The sequence below is a fragment of the Aulonocara sp. 'chitande type north' Nkhata Bay genome, linkage group LG22, assembly GCF_057382095.1.
Source record: "Aulonocara sp. 'chitande type north' Nkhata Bay isolate Kocher_YH1m ecotype deep benthic linkage group LG22, A_spYH_male_GT1.1, whole genome shotgun sequence".
Classification (NCBI taxonomy): Eukaryota; Metazoa; Chordata; class Actinopteri; order Cichliformes; family Cichlidae; genus Aulonocara; species Aulonocara sp. 'chitande type north' Nkhata Bay.
Genome location: NC_141364.1, coordinates 34,596,086 through 34,615,979, shown reverse-complemented (window position 1 = coordinate 34,615,979; position 19,894 = coordinate 34,596,086). Strand labels below are relative to the sequence as shown.

The 19,894-nt window shown below is 40.6% G+C and overlaps 1 protein-coding gene across 1 annotated transcript in view; it reads right to left on the bottom strand.

Annotated features, from left to right (window-relative positions):
• The window catches only part of LOC147304550 (retinoic acid receptor beta-like), a 116,740-nt gene that overhangs the window by 12,048 nt on the left and 84,798 nt on the right, over positions 1-19,894 (bottom strand). The window contains exons 5-7 of the mRNA XM_086279493.1: positions 8,748-8,924; positions 2,605-2,809; positions 313-471 (exon numbers count right to left, since the gene is read on the bottom strand). Coding sequence (XP_086135619.1) covers positions 313-471; positions 2,605-2,809; positions 8,748-8,924 — 541 coding nt within the window. The remainder of the gene's footprint in view (positions 1-312; positions 472-2,604; positions 2,810-8,747; positions 8,925-19,894) is intronic.

The following is a 19,894-nucleotide window of genomic DNA, read 5'->3' as shown; positions in this document are numbered from 1 at the left end:
ATTTATATGAAAGTAAAGCAGCTCAACCTTAAACATGTGCAGCAGTAATATGGGGAATCTTCTATTCTTTTTACTTTTCAGAGTTTTATGTGTCCTGAAGTGTTTTCATGATGTTTTATTTAAAACCACTTTTATTTCCAGCTAATTTTCAGCTAATAATAAATGATCTTTGGGGATATAGCAGATATTTATTTAACTACAGTGGTACTAATAATGCCTTCCTGTAGCTGTCACCACACAGCACTTTAAAAACATCACTTTGCTGATTGTAAGCTCAATCATCACCACACGGTACGCTAATGTCCACCCTACCTTTAGCACTGATACTGCGCAGGTCGGTGATCTTCATCAGGGTTTTGGGGAACATGTGTGGTTTACTTGGCCGACGCTTTCTCACATAGATCTTGAGAGCTTCAAGCAGTGGCTCCTGCAGCTGGTCCACTTTAGAGGGCTCCTCGAGATCCTGACGATCTGATACGCAGACAGATGCACAAAACACGTCAGACTTGAGGCTCAATTAGGACAAATTCATATATTGGTTTTATATGATATAGACAAAACTGAGGCGATTATATGTGATGAAGTTTGGTTTGATTTAGAAGAAAAACATTGCAAACAGAGCTGTTCAGTCGGGTTCAGTGTTGTCTTTCAATAGCAGCAATGATCTCAGTGTACCTTAAATTGCAAAGTTAAAAAACCCTTTAATATAAAAGAGAACAACTCAGCATTTGCTCTCACTTGCGTCCTTTTCCGGACATCCAAAGTTATCCTGCAGACTACTGTTCGATGCTGACTCTTCATATCACCTTGCAGTCTCCTGTCTTTCAGATTACACCATCTGCATATGATGTAGTCCATATGTGTGCACCTACCTCCACTATACAGCGGGGGAAATAATTATTTGCAGGTCTAGAGAGGCCCAACCAGTCTGTAGACCTCAGTCCTACAGAAAATCTGTGTTGGTCATTGAAGCTTCACGTTGCCCAGTGGCAGCCAAGAAAGGATTTAGAGTTCACCGACTCCTCGCTCCTGAGATGAGTGCAAACCTGGTGAACAACTACAAGAAATGCCTCACCAAGTACTCAATCGTATTCTGTTTGAGGGTTCAAATACTTGTTTGACTCAACAATAATAATATTTTGTTGTTGTTGTTTGTTTGGTTGATACAGTGTATCTGGAAAGTATTCAGAGAGCTTCACCTGTTCCACCTCTTGTCATGTTACAGCCTTATTTCAAAATAGGTTAAATTCATTTCCACCTCAAAATCCCATAATAACAGTGGAACTGTTTGTTTGCTCACTGTGTTGCAATTCTTGCAAATTCATTAAAGAGAAAAAACTAAAGTATAACATGTGCAGTATTCTACTGACACTGTAAGTTAACGATACCGCTGTGCCTGCAGTGCACCAAGGAATCTTTAACCTTTAACCTTTAACCTTCTATAATAGGTTTGTTAGTTTGAACAAAAGTGATTTTAGTTGATATTTTGTTGCTGTTTGGTTCTGTGTGTTTGAGTAATGTGATGGAACTCATTTGAAATATTTACAGTTACCTGAAACATTAGCGAGCAAACAAGATGAGATTACGTGGTATGTAAATAAAAATGTGAACGGATGTTGATGACCTGATGGTGTAATGTGTACTTCACAAACCAGTCATAAGGTGGCAGTGTTTACACTCAGATCTAGACCTGGGGAAACTGTAGTCAAGATATGTGATTACAAATGCGATCAGAGGTGTCTTGTGCCTTTCATGGGTTATGCAAGAGCCTGTAATATGTAGCGAGACCTTGTGGGTTGAGTATATACGTATAGAGCTCTGAATGAAAACCCAGCAGTGATGAAATCTGAGTGCTGATGGCGGGTGGGAGTGATTAAGACAACTGAAGCATGATTTTTGGTGGACATACAGTAAATGAAACATTATTACTCTCTAATTTCCTTCATGTGTTTGACAGTCTGATCGTTGCTGCCTTACTCAAAGAAACCTGTGGCTGACTTTCAGACTACATTCAGCTGGAGTCAATACGGGCTAACTGTGCTGAACGAATACGAGTCAGGCAGAGTTTAAATGTGGACTGAATCATTTTCTTTACGTACTCCAACATTTCACCATAAACTGCTTAGTGTATGTCTTTAGACTATGATGCAATCAGGCTGCAAACAGCATGTTATGTGTGGTCCTGTTGGTCTGGCAGCCTGTAATGTTTCACTTCGCTTCATGTGCTCAGTTGTATTTGTATTTAGCAAATAAAGCTGTGATTTGAGTTCTAGTCTGTTTGAGTCCTGCATCTGGATCCACTCAATCACCACGTGGTTTTTGACTAAAACGATCTAAGTATAGTTGTGACTACAGCCAAGATCTGATTGCTTAGATAACATTTGTGGGTAATTCCTTCTTTTGAGCAAGCACAAGCAGGTGTAACCATACAATCCCTCTGAGGACCGACAGAAATGTGATGAGGTCTGCTCAAAATTTGTGTCCTCGTGTCCTCATTTTTTGAGGTACACGTTGTCAGTTTCTCGTCATTCTTTGGTACCAACACTAATCAACACCAACGGTTCCCATTCTCACTAAACGCCTGATGCTCTGTCCTTTATTCACCTCCAGAGATGAGACAGATAGCGCTGAGGAGGCCTGTTTCTGTGTCATCCATCTCAATGGGCAGGAGCTGGTTGGCAAAAGTGAACACCAAGTCAGTAAGCGGGCCGAAGCCAGCATTGTGCATCTGCGTCCGGTTGAGGGTCAGCCCATCTGAAAAGGTCATGGTGTCCTGGTCAGGGGTGTATCTTGTACAGATGCGCAGGATCTGACAGAGAAGCAAACAAGGCAGAAACTGTGAGAGATTCACAGCTGGCAGGTTTTTAATGAAATGCAAGTTTAAAGGGGACCTATTCTGCTCACTTTCAGACTGCATCTTTATTCTGAGACTCCACGTGATTAGCTTTATATCACAATTTGTCCAATAATATAAACTGTAGTGGAGTGCAGTGTAGTGGAGTTTACTACCAGAGAGAAGGATGTTTCTCCTTGCAGTTAGTATTTATTTATTTATTTATTTTTTGTTTCACACATGGTACAGCAGTAATGCATTCCCATACACAACCTTCCTTTCAATTAATGTAGCACTGTTTCCATGCATGAAAAGGAGCAGGAAGAAGAATAAATTCTTACTGACACCTGCCCCCTATCTGTGATAATACAAGTAGGCAACCAAAATTACACTCTGACAATTTTCTGCACATAACAAAACAAAGCAAACAGAACAATATACTCAACAATGAGCAATACCACTAAATATCAAACTAAAAGGATCATTTTTCTACAATTAAATTCTATTATTTTCAACTTCTTCATATTGGTTTATCATTTTATTCTTATAGCAGATTTTAAATTGAGAAACATTTGTACAACACTTAAGATGATCACTGAGAGAATTCCAGTTTCTTATGCCTGTGACTGTTGGACACATTTGCCTTTGTGTGGTTCGAGCTCAAAATAAAACTTCCTTCTGCCGTCCCCATTTTCTGAACACAATACAAATAAACTTTGTAACTTGAGAGGTAGTGTTTTATTTTTTGCCCTAAACATAATAGTTAAAGTCTGTAATTTCACTATGTCTTCTAGTTTTAATAATTTCGATTTTATAAACAAACTATTAGTGTGTTCTCTATATTTAACATTATGCATCATTCGAAGCGCTCTCTTCTGTAATAAATATAATGGTTTCATATTAGTCACGTATGTATTCCCCCATACTTCAACACAATAGCTCAGATAGGGTAGAAACAATAAAAAATATAATATTCTCATTGTCTTGTAATCTAATATATATCTAACATTACCCAGGATATAAATACTTTTAGCCATCTTTTTTTTAACATGTTCAGTATGAGGTTTCCATGGTAACTTGTCGTCCACTATTACACCCAGAAAACTGAATTCTGTCACTCTTTCAATTATCACTCCCTCTATAGATAATACTATCTCTTCCTCCTTTACACGGTTTCCGAATATCATAAACTTTGTTTTTTCCAAATTCAGCGATAACTCATTTACATCAAACCATTTTTTAATTTTTTTCATTTCAACAACCATAATTTTAGCCAATTCTTTCACAATAAAAATTTGTATCATCTGCAAACAAAACAAAATGTAACATTTCTGACACATCACAAATGTCATTTATATATAAATTAGAGACCACAGAGAGGGCTAAATGCAGACGAGATCCTAAAGACACTTGAAATGTTATAGTTGTTCTGTGTATTGTTGCTGCTGAACGAGCCAGTGATTTGCTGACATGTTCAACCTAAAACAAGGAGTTAAATGCACATTCATCTACCTAACACCTGGCTGCTGTTCTTATTTACAGACCATTATTTACCTTGACATGTTGCTCTGTTTGATTTTAATAGAAGTCAGCTGACTCTATGAGGTCTAACACATTTTACATAAACCAGCAGACACAATACACCAGAAAAACAGTGACCTTCCAAAGACCCGAAGAGAGTAACCTTTGGATCTCCCTGTTGCACTGCATGTTTGTGTGTGTGTGTGTGTGTTCACCTAATGAAGCAACTGATGGTGGATGTGAAGCTTACAGTAGCCTTTGAAGCTATTTGAGTGGGTTGACTCTGACAGTGAGTGGCAGGCATGTCTGCAACATGAAAAAGAATAAAACATGGCTACTGGCGGTGACTCGCACCGGCTGGCCAGGCCTGCGCTTAGATACACACATACACACATCTACCCACAAAGTGTTTGATCTTTCTACTGACACTCCCTCACCCAGTCCTTGTGCATAATATCTACGCCCTTCACCATAAAAACGTGCGGGTGAGCGGATGTTGATGGTTGAGTCAGAGCCAGAAACTCATCGTGGTCGGCCTTCAACTTCACCTCGCGTGTGTCCCTGTGAGTTCATTACACTGCTTTGTCACACCTGACAAGTACGACAGGCCAGTACAAAGTCTCAAACTCAACTACAGCGATAGCCCCAAAACTAACCTGTTAACAAATACATATAAAGAATAATAAATAATGTGGTAGCGACCAACAAGTCCTGAAATCCTGTGTGATTTAGCTCTGTTGCAACTACATCAATAGCCATCAATGGTGGATTTTACATTCTCAGTTTAATTTACCACGTTTATGTTTATACTATAATGTTAGTTGGGTTTATTAGTGGTTAATAAAGACTATAGCAGATGTATTTGTATCAGTTAAGATCATACATTCTTGCTCTCACTTGGCGGAGTCACGTGACAGTGTGGCAGCTTGCTGCTCTCAGATTCCAGTGGCTGGTTTGTCTTTTACGTTTGTTTACACTTGTGACTACATGGAAACCTCTATAGAGAAAAATGAAGGCAGCGCTGAAGTGCAGTTTGTCCACTGGCCACCTGAGGCTAAAAGCAAATCAGTCACTGCAGACTCATGATGAAATTGCTAACTTTACATAATCGACAAGCATATTTATTTTACAAATAGAAATAAAAAAAGACACATTGATTGTTTCTCCCTTCGTAAGTCTCAGCTGGCGAATTTTCTGATAACTCATCCAAATAGATCCTGGTGGAAGATGTCTGACCTCTTTGATTGACAGCTTCCAGGCACAGCTGGAATTGATCATTGCTCCAAAAACACCTCCTATCTTTCCTAACCTCTTACCCAAATTCTGATGGGTAGGAAAATCGATAAGGGCTTAGGAAAGAGAAGAGCGGAGCACTGAGAATTGGAACTACCTTACACTTGTCTCCTTAACAATGTGATGCTGGATATCCGCCTTGTTGAAATTACAATGTGCAGAAGATGGACCACAAAACTCACATCTGACTTCGCCACATGTTTGAACCTTGTTGTTCTACAGAGGTCATATAAACACAGGCCGGCCTGTGAAAAAATAAGGTTGGAATTTTAAAGGAACAATTAGGTCAAGATTTACTGAGGCACCCAAAAACCTTCTTTAAGCAGTAAAAAGCTACCTCGCTTTAAAGAGGCTCAGTGTCACAACTAGTATTTTTGGAGTATTTTTGCTGCTGGCCTCATGGTACCTGTATTTGTAAGAGTTTCACTTTCAGGAGGAGACTATATAAATGAGTCAATGAGAAATGCAATGTCTGTGGCACACAATTTACTGTGCTGTTTGCTTTTACATACATGCCGTATGCCTACTATGGTTGTGAAAGTTGCTACTAGAAGAGTTTATGAATGCATAATCAGCACTGGATGGTTCAAACTGTTATCACAGAGCCAAAACTGTATGACTTAGAGCCTGTGCCTAGAGGTGAGCCACAACTATCATTCTTCAATAACGCCGGTATTTTCATCAAACAGTAGCAACGAACTGAAACAAGCTGCCTTTTTCTCAGCAGGGAACACACCGTGAGTGACGTCCCTCTGCTGAATCTGTAACAAATAAAAGTGTTAAATGTTGCAATGTGCTATTTAAAAAGAGTGAAACGTGGATCTGCTCAGTAACACAGGAACTGGAACAGCTTGTGATCTCTTATAGGAAATAAATAATGCATTTGTCCAGATCAGCTGTCCTACACAGATTTCAGGTTTATAGTCTCTGGTTAAATCCTGAATCCTAATCCTTCGAACCCTTCACATAAAGAAATTACAGCACATTGTTATTGTATTATTCTGCGATTGTGACATCACAATCATTTGTATTCAATTCAATTCAATTTTATTTATACAGCGTTCGATACTGTCGACCATAATATCCTATTAGAGCGATTAGAACATGCTGTAGGTATTACAGGTACTGCACTGCAGTGGTTTGTATCATATCTATCTAATAGACTCCAGTTTGTGCATGTAAATGGAGAGTCCTCTTCACACACTGAGGTTAATTATGGAGTTCCACAGGGTTCAGTGCTAGGACCAATTCTGTTTACATTATACATGCTTCCCTTAGGCAGCATCATTAGAAGACATAGCATACATTTACACTGCTATGCAGATGACACCCAGCTCTATCTGTCCATGAAGCCAGATAACACACACCAATGAGTTAAACTGCAGGAATGTCTTAAAGACATAAAGACCTGGATGGCCGCTAACTTTCTGCTTCTTAATTCAGATCAAACTGAGGTTATTGTACTCGGCCCTGAAAATCTTAGAAATATGGTATCTAACCAGATTCTTACTCTGGATGGCATTACCTTGGCCTCCAGTAACACTGTGAGGAACCTTGGAGTCATTTTTGACCAGGACATGTCCTTCAACGCACATATTAAACAAATATGTAAGACTGCTTTCTTCCATTTGTGCAACATCTCTAAAATTAGAAATATCCTGTCTCAGAGTGACGCTGAAAAACTAGTTCATGCATTTATTACTTCCAGGCTGGACGACTGTAATTCATTATTATCAGGAAGTCCTAAAAACTCCCTGAAAAGCCTTCAGCTGATCCAAAATGCTGCAGCAAGAGTCCTGACGGGGACTAGAAAGAGAGAGCAGATTTCTCCTGTTTTGGCTTCCTGTTAAATCCAGAATTCAAAATCCTGCTCCTCACATACAAGGTCTTAAATAATCAGGCCCCATCTTATCTTAATGACCTTGTAGTACCATATCACCCTATTAGAGCACTTCGCTCTCGCTCTGCAGGCCTACTTGTTGTTCCTAGAGTATTTAAAAGTAGAATGGGAGGCAGAGCCTTCAGTTTTCAGGCCCCTCTTCTGTGGAACCAGCTTCCAGTTTGGATTCAGGAGACAGACACTATCTCTACTTTCAAGATTAGGCTTCAAACTTTCCTTTTTGCTAAAGCATATAGTTAGGGCTGGACCAGGTGACCCTGGATCCTCCCTTAGTTATGCTGCAATAGGTGTAGGCTGCCGAGGATTCCCATGTAAGAAAGAGTATTTCTTCTTCACTCACCTTTTTCACATTGTGTTTATACAGCTCTCTGCATGTAATCATTACATATTATTAATGTCTGTCTCTCCTATATAGTTTCTTCTTTTTCCTCCCTCTCCTCATGACTGCCCCATACCTAGGTCTGGTTCTGCCAAGGTTCCATTTAAAGGGAGTTTTTCCTTCCCATTGTTGCCAAGCGCTTGCTCAAAGGGGATGTTTGTTGGGGTTTCCTCTCTTTTATTGTAGGTTCTTTATCTTACAATATAAAGCACCTCGCTATGATTCAGGTTCACAAACCAGAACACAATTTGTCCTACATTAAAGGAAATGCCAGTGCTCTATGTTTAGTGCTTGCTTCAGCTGCCTCAGCCCTACAAAAGTATTCAGAAGAATTTTCCACATTAGGAAATGAGAAGTATCTCCTGGACAGGGACACAGTGCCTATATTCTGCATATGATTTAATACAGAAACTGCAGTATTGTGTATAGGGTATACTCATCCTAGCATGCATCATATTTTTATATATAGACTGCAATAATAATAGGGTTTAATACATTTTTATATTTCTTTATCAATATTCATATTTTTGAATTTGTATCCCATATTTTTATTCGCTTTTTTCCCCATTTATAATTTACATATTTGTTTTGCACATTGTGAGACAGGAGATGATATGGTAGTATTGACAATAAAGCTGATCTTGGCTATACATTGTTGGCATCGAACAATGCCTCGTATATTAAGAAAATTATGATTGGCTGAGATGTATCCAAGTCTTTTCCACCTTGACAAAAGACGCATCAATGTTAGGCCAGTACAAAAGAAAGCATTGTCCAATCACTAAATAATAACATTGCTTCTTCAAAATAAAAGCACCCACCAGAATGTCGAGACAGGCAGCTTTCAGTAGTGTGATCTGGTCTGCAATGGTCAGCCCCGTGAAGCCAGGCACTCGTTTGGCAAACTCCACAATCTTGATAATGCACTTAGTGGCCAGCTCGCTGAACTTGTCCCACAGTCCTAGGTCCAACCTCACACGGTGGTCTGCACTCGAGTTCTGCATCACACATATATACGCATACACAGAGAGCAGTGTCAGGCCAAGAGACAGCTACTGTCGTCATTGCTGCTAATGATCTCTTCACTCTGCTCCACATGTCTCAGACGTGCATATAGAATATATTCACCATAAAACCCAAGCTCTCAAAAACACAAAGATTGTTGTTGTGAATATGCTGTACTGAGCCTGGTGGCTAGGCCCTGCGATAATGAGCCTAACAGTGTCAGAGGGATGCTTTGGCAATGACGGGATGCAGCAATGGAGCAGTGACAGATAGTGCAGAGCAGTTTGAAGCCAGGGTATCATTAATACAGCTATATGGTGCAGAATCTATCCAAAGATGACAGGGAGGCAAGGATGGTTGGAATCCATAGAGCAATAAAAACAGGAAAGAGTAAAAGTGATTCAGGGGAGGAAAGAAAGAAAAGTAATGGCAAATGAAGGGCTAAAGTCGGGAACTGTAAGAGGGAAAGGCAATCCTGAGATAATGTCTCATGGACCAGTGCGTTAAAGTGAGAATCATTACAACAGATTGTTGATTTGTGGAATTTAACTTCAAATCATAACATAGTCTGTGACTTTCACCTCTGCTGTGATTTGTTCTGATTATTTCTTGAGTTATTGGCCAAGATGAATCCTAGACTCATTGTTTTTCTATTTTTCTTTAATTATTTTATGATTTTATTTTTTCTTGTTCAGTAGCAGAACTCTGTTTAGGGCTTAAATGCAGTCAAGTCAGGTTTAATATTTGAGATGAAAATGTGAACGAGTGATTGTCTCTCAGAGATCATGTGTGTTTGTTAAATATCATGACAGAGAATGTTTATTCACATAACGTCCACTATCAGATTTTGATCCACTGTGTAATATACAAACCCACATAGCAGACAGGTCTGGCCTGGATCCGGCATCAAGCTGGCACTTCTGACTGACCGGTGTCATGGCAGGGTGTCTGTCAACCAGATGTGGGCCAGGTCTGGCAATGATGGCACTATTTATGTTCCTATTTTAGTTAGAAGACCCAAATGCCATGTTGCAGTACTATACTGCTATGGTGGCCAACGTTTCAAATGCAGGTTTGACAGGTTTGTGAGTGTACACGTTATCCAAAACCTAGTGACAGTTTATTCATGTTTACCACCAGGTGGCTGAAGCTCAGAAGGTAGAGCAGGTCACCTACTGATCGGAAGGTTAGTGGTTCGATCCCTGGCTCCTCCAGTCTGCATGTCAAGAGTGTCAATGTAGTTAGGAAGCACTCAGTTTAGAGAAAGTGTGTGAATGTGGTGTGCTGTATAGAGCACTTTTAGTAATCCGGGAGAGCAGAAAAACACTATATAAGAATCAGTCCATTCACTGTGTGAACAGAGATTTGTCATGTTACTTTTGTACTATTGTGTTCCAGCACATGTTGTTATTACATGGCTTGATTAAGGTACACATTAGGCTGACATCTGGGGCCAGAGCTGAAACTGTTCTGGGCCAGCACAGGGCCACCATTGTGTCTGCAACAGGCTTGTGCTGGCCCATGTATGGGCCACCTCTGGCAAACCAGGTCTGGGCCACCAAAGGGCCATTGTTCTTTGCGGTATGTGGGCCATGTGTAAGCACATTGTGTGGGCCAGATCCGGACCATACCAATTTGCTATGTTGGAAAATGTTATTCGCCAGTATGACAATCAACCCAAATACACTGCCAGTGCAGTAAAAGGACACCTGGATAGAAAACACACACAATGAAACACTATGAGGAGTTGTGCCCCAGACCTTAACATTACTGAAGCAGTGTGAGATTACTGTGACAGAGAAAGGACAAAAGACAGTGAGCATCGAAAGAAGAGCTCTGGATTGTCCTTTAAGAACGGTCCTTGAAGAACTATGCCTGAATAATAATGACTAAAGAAAGAGAGTTCAGTCTGTGTTAAAGAATGAGGGTTTTTTTTACAGACTGGTTACATAATTCCCATTTCAGCAAAATGGAAAAAGAAATGAAAGGCAACTAAAGACCTTTGCACAGATTGTACCTGAGCAGGTGGCATTGAATGGAAGATGATTGAATGTACACTCAACAAAAATATAAACGCAACACCTTTGTTACTGCTCCCATTCCCCATGGGATGGACGTAGAGGCCTAAAATTCATTCCAGATACACAATATAACCATCCCTCCCAAACAGTGGTCACAAATCAGTCCAAATGTGTGGTAGTGGGCACATCTGCTATATTGAGATAATCCATCCCACCTCACAGGTGTGCCACATCAGGATGCTGATCTGACATCATGAGTAGTGCACAGGTGTACCTCAGACTGCCCACAACAAAAGGCCACCCTGGAATGTGCAGTTTTGTCTCACAGCAAAATGCCACAGATGCCACAAGCAATGAGGGAGCGTGCAATTGGCATGCTGACAGCAGGAATGTCAACCAGATCTGTCGCCCGTGCATTGAATGTTCATTTCTCAACCATAAGCCGTCTCCACAGGCGTTTCAGAGAATATGGCAGCACATCCAACCGGCCTCACAACCGCAGACCTCGTGTAACCACACCAGCCCAGGACCTCCACATCCAGCAGGTTCACCTCCAAGATCGTCTGAGACCAGCCACCCAGACAGCTGCTGGAACAATTGGTTTGCACAACCAAACAATTTCTGCACAAACTGTCAGAAACCGTCTCAGGGACGCTCAACTGCATGCCCGTCGTCCTCATCGGGGTCTTGACCTGACTCCAGCTCGTCGCCGTAACAGACTTGTGTGGGCAAATGCTCACATTCGATGGCGTCTGGCACGTTGGAGAGGTGTGCGCTTCACGGATGAATCATGGTTCACATTGTTCAGGGCAGATGGCAGCTGAGAATGTCCCAGTTCTTGCATGGCCAGCATACTCACCGGACATGTCACCCATTGAGCATGTTCGGGATGTGCTTGACCGGCGTATACGACAGCGTGTACCAGTTCCCACGAATATCCAACAACCTCGCACAGCCATTGAAGTGGAGTGGACCAACATTCCACAGGCCACAATTGACAATCTGATAGACTCCATGCGACGATGTGTTGCACTGCATGAGGCAAATGGTGGTCACACCAGATACTGACCGGTTCTGGGTCCCCAGACCCCCAATAGTGCAAAAAAACTGCACATTCCAGGGTGGCCTTTTGTTGTGGGCAGTCTGAGGTACACCTGTGCACTACTCATGATGTCAGATCAGCATCCTGATGTGGCACACCTGTGAGGTGGGATGGATTATCTCAATATAGCAGATGTGCCCACTACCACACATTTGGACTGATTTGTGACCACTGTTTGGGAGGGATGGTTATATTGTGTATCTGGAATGAATTTTAGGTCTCTACGTCCATCCCATGGGGAATGGGAGCAGTAACACAGGTGTTGCGTTTATATTTTTGTTGAGTGTAAATCATGAATGGCTGTTGATTGGTTTCAGAATTTTTGGATCACAACTTTTACATGGATAGGCAAACTGTGTGGCAAACCAATCAGGCGAGGAGCAGACCAGAAAACAGAAGACATACAAATGGAAACGGCAGGATACCAGCAAAGTGTGAACTGGTTGGCAGACTGAAAGCAAAGTGATGCAACCTGGAGCAGTAATCGCAAATGACGGGCGCTGAAACAAAGAGCGAAAGCAAAAATAACAAGGAAAAACAACGTGCATGATTATAAAACAATCATGAAGCCAGGCACTCGTTCGTCAAACTCCACAATCTTGATAATGCACTTCGTGGCCACCTCGCTGAACTTGTCCCACAGACCGAGGTCCAGCCTCACAACAACATGCATATTAATCAAACAATCATACTATGAGGACTGGTGTAAATGGTATGGGATTGTGGCAATGTCACTGTTTGCCCGTGAAGGAACTAACGTGGTGATCATTAATGGGCCACAAGCCATTATACTTTCCACGTCTGCAAGTCCAGCAGGGTACCCACCATAAGACAGGCGTGCAGACATCCACATAGAGCCTCGTCTGTTTTCTTTGCATTCTGTTTGCTTGTTTTCTGTTGTAAATTCATCCATGGAGAATTTAAATCTCAACGCACCAATACGCATGCGCTCCAGCTGGTAGACTTCAAAGAAGTATAACAGTATCGACTAGTAGGCTGTACTAGGAAACACTAACTGACAGCAAAAATGGGACATGGGAGTTTGACAGTCAAGAAAGAATGAGTGGCTATCCATCTATCTGGATTTTTGCTTCACACAACAGCTCGCACAACTGTGTTAAAAATGACACGTTAAAGATGTCTGTGTAGTTGCCCTGGCCTACAGAAGCACTGTGATGTGGCAGGAGTGCACACAGTGTGACTCACAGACCTCAGGAGATATGGACACAAAGCCTTTGTGTTACTGTAATTGACTGTTGCTGTTCCAATCACAAATGCAACTGCTCAGAGATGCTGACAGAGGGCTTTGTCTCACCAAGCAAACTCCTTGGACAATTAGCTTGTTTACTCTCCATAAATAACTATTATAAAGTCAAGAGCAGAAAGCATCTGAGTTCACATTAGATTTACAGACTAACCAGAGAGACTCATTATTGTGTATTTTTCATGTCAGTGACAGAGGTGATATTTAAAATGTTTGTTTGAAAAATAAAACCTACTTTCAGGTTTTGTTGTGCTCGAAGAAGGAAAAATGAACATTATATTACGTATGATAATATATTTAACAACAGCAACCTACCGTACAATAGAAGAATACTATTGAACTAGACAGTCACCAGGTTAAACCATGCGATGAACTGCTCGGGGTGCACACCATAACTTCATGAATTCTAGGTACCTTCTTTATTACCAATCCAATGCACACATATACACGAAGCAACATTCAAATCAGTTCAGAGCTTTTATGTAACGTGCTGTTTCTGGGTTTTTGGTTGATACTCTGTCTCTCGCTGTTAAAATTAAACTACTGTAAAAATAGAGACTGCTCATTGCTCAAGTGAGCAAACAAATTTATCAGGGATCGAATAATTATTTCTCCTTCTGTATCTACCAAGAATAGCAGGAAATGAACTAAACAGAGAAATGTGCAGTCACTTGCTTAACTTCCTCTTTTGGGGATGTCTATAAAGAGCCCATAGACGAGCTGGAGTGATACTCGACTGGTCTTTCACCTAATGAAGACCCACTTCAGTGGCGAAAGGTGAGCAGTTGCTGCTTCGTGCGGCGACTATGGCAGATGTAGTGCTTCCCACGGTTACGTCAGCTTGGGATCTCTCCATCCCTGCTACATCTGTTCCAGCTGAAAGATTTTACTTCTGCTGCTGGACTTATTTGAAATAAACTGAGATCTCATCATTCATGTTGACATTTTGACCTGAACAAAAATGTTACTTCAGCTGAGGGAGTTAGCTGATTGCTGATTTTTGTATAAAACAAACAAACATACAAAAACCCTCTTAATCTAAGCCTGATTGTTTTTAATGGGTTTTCTGTTGTTACTCATTTTGAGGGATGATGATTCATGGTTGTGTTGCTGTTAGATTTAGTGCACTGTGACACACTATTAGTCGCAGTTGATTTGTTTTTCAAGTTTTACGTGAACATCGTTTGCAGTACTGCATTTTCACAAAGCACATGAAAGTCAGCTTATTTTATTTTTCCGCCTTGTGTTCGTTGTCTTTTTGTGTAATGTTCATAATGTGCGAATTGATGTGGCCCACAGTTAAGCGGCTTTTAAAGTGTGACATTTTATTAAAGAAAGCGATTAATGGTTTGAAATGCTGTTGTTCAGGGCTTTTTGGAGATTGTCCATGACAGAAATAAGTCTACCTACCTGTTTGCCAACACCCCACCTTCATCTTTATTGACAGTTAACTATGTCACACACTGTTCAGTCTTTTAATTCAGTTGATTTTTTAACTAATATTTTTATGTGTTTTTAGCTGATTTAGTTTCAGTGTTACTTGGTCCTCGCTGTCACCGCACACACTCATGTAAGGAATATTTTGCTGAACATTAAACAGAAATGAAGAAAGTATTTAAAGTGAGCTCCTGCAGTAATATTAATCCATTTGACGCTGTTGGAGGACATTTTTGTACAGAATAATAATTCTTAGTTTTGATGTTTTATGCACATTTCAAATAGTAGACTTTTATGTGTACTGTGGTCTTTTCATGATGTTTTCTTGCTTCTTTTCCTAAGGGAATATTTTTCAAAATGACTCCACCATTGGTCATACTCATGTAATAATAACAACAGATATGTATTTAACTACATTGGCATTTATATTTTACAATCTTAAGCCAGCAAGGAATGCAGAAACATGTCTGCATGCTACATGTCCATGTATTGTGCAGACAAAGATCAGATTGTATAAATTAATCTGATGTTGTTTATCTTGTTAAATTGTTAAATAGTGATAGTTTTTGTTTGTCTGTTTATGGGGGCCCACAGATTAACTGAAGAACAGTGGGTGGAAGGGTAAGGGTGGTTAAAACCGAGCTCGATCCCAGGATGCCATTTTTGGACAGGTCACAATAATTTACGCTGGCCTTGTAGTTGCAGAAGTTAATGGTTTTAATATTACCGCTTCTCTTATTCAAATGATTACTGTCATAATAAGAGAGAAACTGCCAAGAAGGTGTATCCTCTGGACAGGAGAAAGACAGCAGAATTCATGGTTCCATCGACCACAGCAAGTCTTTCAGGTCCTGAAGCAGCAAAACAGCCCCAGACCATCACACTACCACCAACATATTTTACTGTTGGTTCGATGTTCCCTTTGCTGTGTTAGCTTAATGCCAGATTTAATGGAACTCAAACCTTCCAAAGAGTTCGGCTTTTGTCTCTTCAGAATATTTTCCCAAATGTCTTCAGCATTGTCTCGATGTTTTGGGCAAATGTGAGACGAGCCTTTGTGTTCTTTACTTTTCCAGCAAGTGTTTTCTCGTTGAACATAGATGCCATTTTTGCCCAGCCTCTTTCTTGTGGTTGAATTATGAACTCCGACCTTAACTGAGACATGTGAAGCCTGTGGTTCCTTAATGTTGTTCTCAGTTCTTTTTTTGACCTCCTGGATGAGTCTCAGTTGCTCTTGGAGTCATTTTGGTAGGCCAGCTTCTCCTGGAAAATATTCACCACTGTTCCAAGGTTTCCCCATTTGTGCATAATGGCTCTCACCATGATTCACTGGACTCCCAAAACCTTAGAAATGGCTTTGTAACCCTCTTCAGACTGATGATTGCCAGTGACTCATGTGTTTCCTTCGATCTTAGCAATATTTGTTGCTCTTGAGATCTTTTAGCTTGCATCAGGGAGGTTCTATTTAGGTGATTTCTTGACTCAACAGGTCTGCCAGTAATCGGGCCTGAGTGTGTTTAGTGAAACTGAACACAGCTTTCCAAAAAATGTGGTTAATCACAGTTAATTCATGATTTAACAAGAGGGGCAATGACTTTTCACACAGGATTAGGCAGGGTTGGATAACCTTTCTCCCTTAAATAATGAAATCATCATTTGAAAAACACATCTATTTACTCTGGTTATCTTTGTCTAATATTACAGTTTGTTTGATGATCTGAAACATGTAAGTTTGATATATAGTGATTAGGGGTGGGCTTTGATGATTGATTTATCGATTAAAATCGATTCTAGCTTGGATAATGTAAAGTTGATTCATTAAAATCCTGAATCGACTTTTAAATCGCCAGAGCCTCAGGTTAAACCTCACAACATTTCAACAACCACCAAACAGCTAAACAGTAAATGAGAGCAGGAACACAGATTCTGCACAGAGACACAAACACAAAGCTCGGACCGCCGACGGATCAGGATCAGTGAGATGTGACTTTCTCACCCGACAGCACGGACACGGTCGGGGCTGAAAGCCGACAGCTCGCTGATTCTGATGTTTCGGCGGGTCCGCGCTTTGTGTTTACGTCCTTTTTGCGCTGATTCTAAAGCTGTTAGTTTGATCTCTCTCCAAACAATATTGACTGAACCAGCAGCAAAAGAAGATCCAAACTACGCTTCACATAAACATCGTCATGAATTCCCTCACTGTTTTGCTTCCACCACACTTCATGCACAGCTCTCTCTCTCTCTCTCTCTCTCTCTCTCTGTACTTCAAGAACAGTTTCCCGTCTAAAAATCTGTTTTCTGCATTATTCGCTTGCTTGCTATCACAAGTCTGCCGTTGTTTACAGCGCTGTCGGCCGCTGTTTTTTCCTTTTACTTACTTCCGAAAAAGAAAACCTCATTTCTGCTGTTCAATACTGAACAAATTTAAACTTTTTAATTATGCAAAATTGCAAAACACTCAGCTGTGTCTCTCATTAAACCTCTGTAACTTTGCTCTGCATTACTCCAGCAGCATCAGGTAATGTTCATAAGTTGATTAAAGGTTTTCTTTCGTTTTTGATCTACTGCAGAATATTTTTATAAATCCCCGGCCAGGAAAATCACCTCCATGTTTTTCTGTGTTTTATCCTCAGTTACTTTGACACAAAGGCTGTGATGCTCACACTTTTGATAAAAGCTCACAAGTGTCAGCTTTCTTTTTATAGATATAAAAATATGGGAATGTACTGATGCATGATCTGATTTATAATATTTCTGACTGAGGCAAAATTTCCCCGATTCGAATCGAATCTTGGATTGAATCGATTCGGGACCTTGTGAATTGGAATCAAATCGATTCTAGAAATCAGCGACGATACCCAGCCCTACTTGTGATATATAATTTATATATGTATAGTGAGTTGTATGTAAGGCAAGACACCAAGGAAGGAGCAAAGGACATGTAGGCAGAGAGATCAGGCTGGAAAGGATGTGCAGCAGGTTAGAGTGATTGAGGACAAATGAAAATGTGCTACCAATTAGAGAAAATCTACTGAGAAGATGATTCAATTCAATTTTATTCAATTTTATTTATACAGCGCCAAATCACAACAACAGTCGTCTCAAGGTGCTTTATATTGTAAGGTACACCCTACAATAATACATACAGAGAAAACCTGATGAAAGGCTGAAGATCTGATGAATGAGAGCAAGAGGAGGACAAATAGAAAACAGTTAGTGAATCAGGAACTGCAGGGGATTAGTGAGGAGGAAGTGAGAGCAGCTCTCATAAGGAAGAGTGGAGTTCGGTTTAAGACGGCACAGACAACCAGAGGAATCTGGCTTTACAGCACATTCATTCGTCTGAGGTTGTATGAGAGGCAGTTAGCACAGATGCTGGACACCATCACAAGCAAGAAATCTATTCACAAGCCAATAAAGAGAGAGAGTCAGATAAATGGAGAGAGAGACCATTAAATATGATCTGGGGTTAAGTGAGCAGCACATTAGGGCTGTGCTTAAATCACAGACAATGAGCTCTAGTCCACACAACAGCATTACAGACACATAAAACTGACTGACATCCAGATTCATAGGGATGGAGGATGTGACGGTGCAACACACACGTGTGTGCATTTGCTCAGTGCACGTTGGGCTGATGGCCGATATTAAAACAACTTATCTTGCTCTTCCTTCTGGGTGTAAAGGGAAAGGCTAGAATAAGGGGAACTTGAGAGGACGGGAGAATAACACCCCCACCACCACCACACACACACACACACACGCACAGTTAATTACACCAGTCCCATAATTCAATAGGACCAAACAAGACAGTTGCTGGGGAATTCTGATTTAATTTACCAACATTTATCCAAAGACAGTTGCAACATTACAAAATACACTAGTAGTGTGAAAAACTGTACATCAGAAAAACTCATGTGCAGATGCAGAGATGGAAAAGGCAGTAAAAGCAGCCACCACATGTGAAGGATTGTGATAGCACGCAAAACTCTAAGGTGGCAAATATCATCAAGCTGAGCACTGTATTGCAGTGGCATATACCACCACCATCAGTGCCTGGAGCCAGTGTGGCTCAGTGCTTTATTTTGTCTTTGAAACTGCCAGGCTCATTTTTCATTACCATCACTGTCAATGAAGCATTATTCATTGTTGAGCTAAGCCCTCTCAATTGCACAGCTATCTCAGCTAACCCAGCAATGAACTCCTAAATAACTGCAGACCAGGATTTGAATATTTCACCACATAATTGGTGCTTTAACATAATCTAGGGGAGCGGGAGCTGGTCTACTTTTCAGACAAGCACGAATCAAAAGGCGCATCAGGATCCAATCGATTGTAATAATGAGGGATTTCTCGCAATCTATAAACAAGTATAATTAGCACGAACCACACTAACCACTCCAACAAACAGCAAGCGCTGCTTACACTGAGACAACAGAATCAGTATACAACTGCATACATTGGAGCAAAATTGCTGTACTATAAGCTGGTTTGTTCCCCTTTAAGATCTCATATCCAACCCAGAGGTTTATTATCACTTCCCCAAAAAGAGAGGCATATTATAACTGCCAGTGGATTAAAAAAAATACTCACTTATGAAATCTGATGTGATGACTAAAACTAGTACTACCACTAGTTCATTAAACATACACCCCAATCTCCTGCCACCAAACGCTCTCTGTTAGGTTAAAAACAAACACAATCAAGTCAATATTGTCTCAACATGCTATGAATGTATCAGCTGTAATGCAGCTCCTACTGTTTGCCTGTGAAAGCATCACAGAATTTAGCTGACGTCAAGTAGGAGATGGTACTTTGGAGAGTTTCTAAACATTTCTATCACCTCTTACTTTTTTGCCATGTCACACTGAGTGCAGAACCTTCCCTCAGTGGGAAAGCTCATCTGCTTTCAGACTGGACAAACCAGGTCCTGATGTTTCTGATAGAGATGGCACGATACCACTTTTTTATGTCCGATACCGATACCGATATCATAAATTTGGATATCTGCCGATACCGATATGAATCCGATATAATGTTTTTTAATCAACAAAACTGTTTTTTAAATATCTTGCTGCATTTTGTATAAGTTCATACTCAAGTTTAAAACAACAACTACACTAAAGCTATTCTGTTATA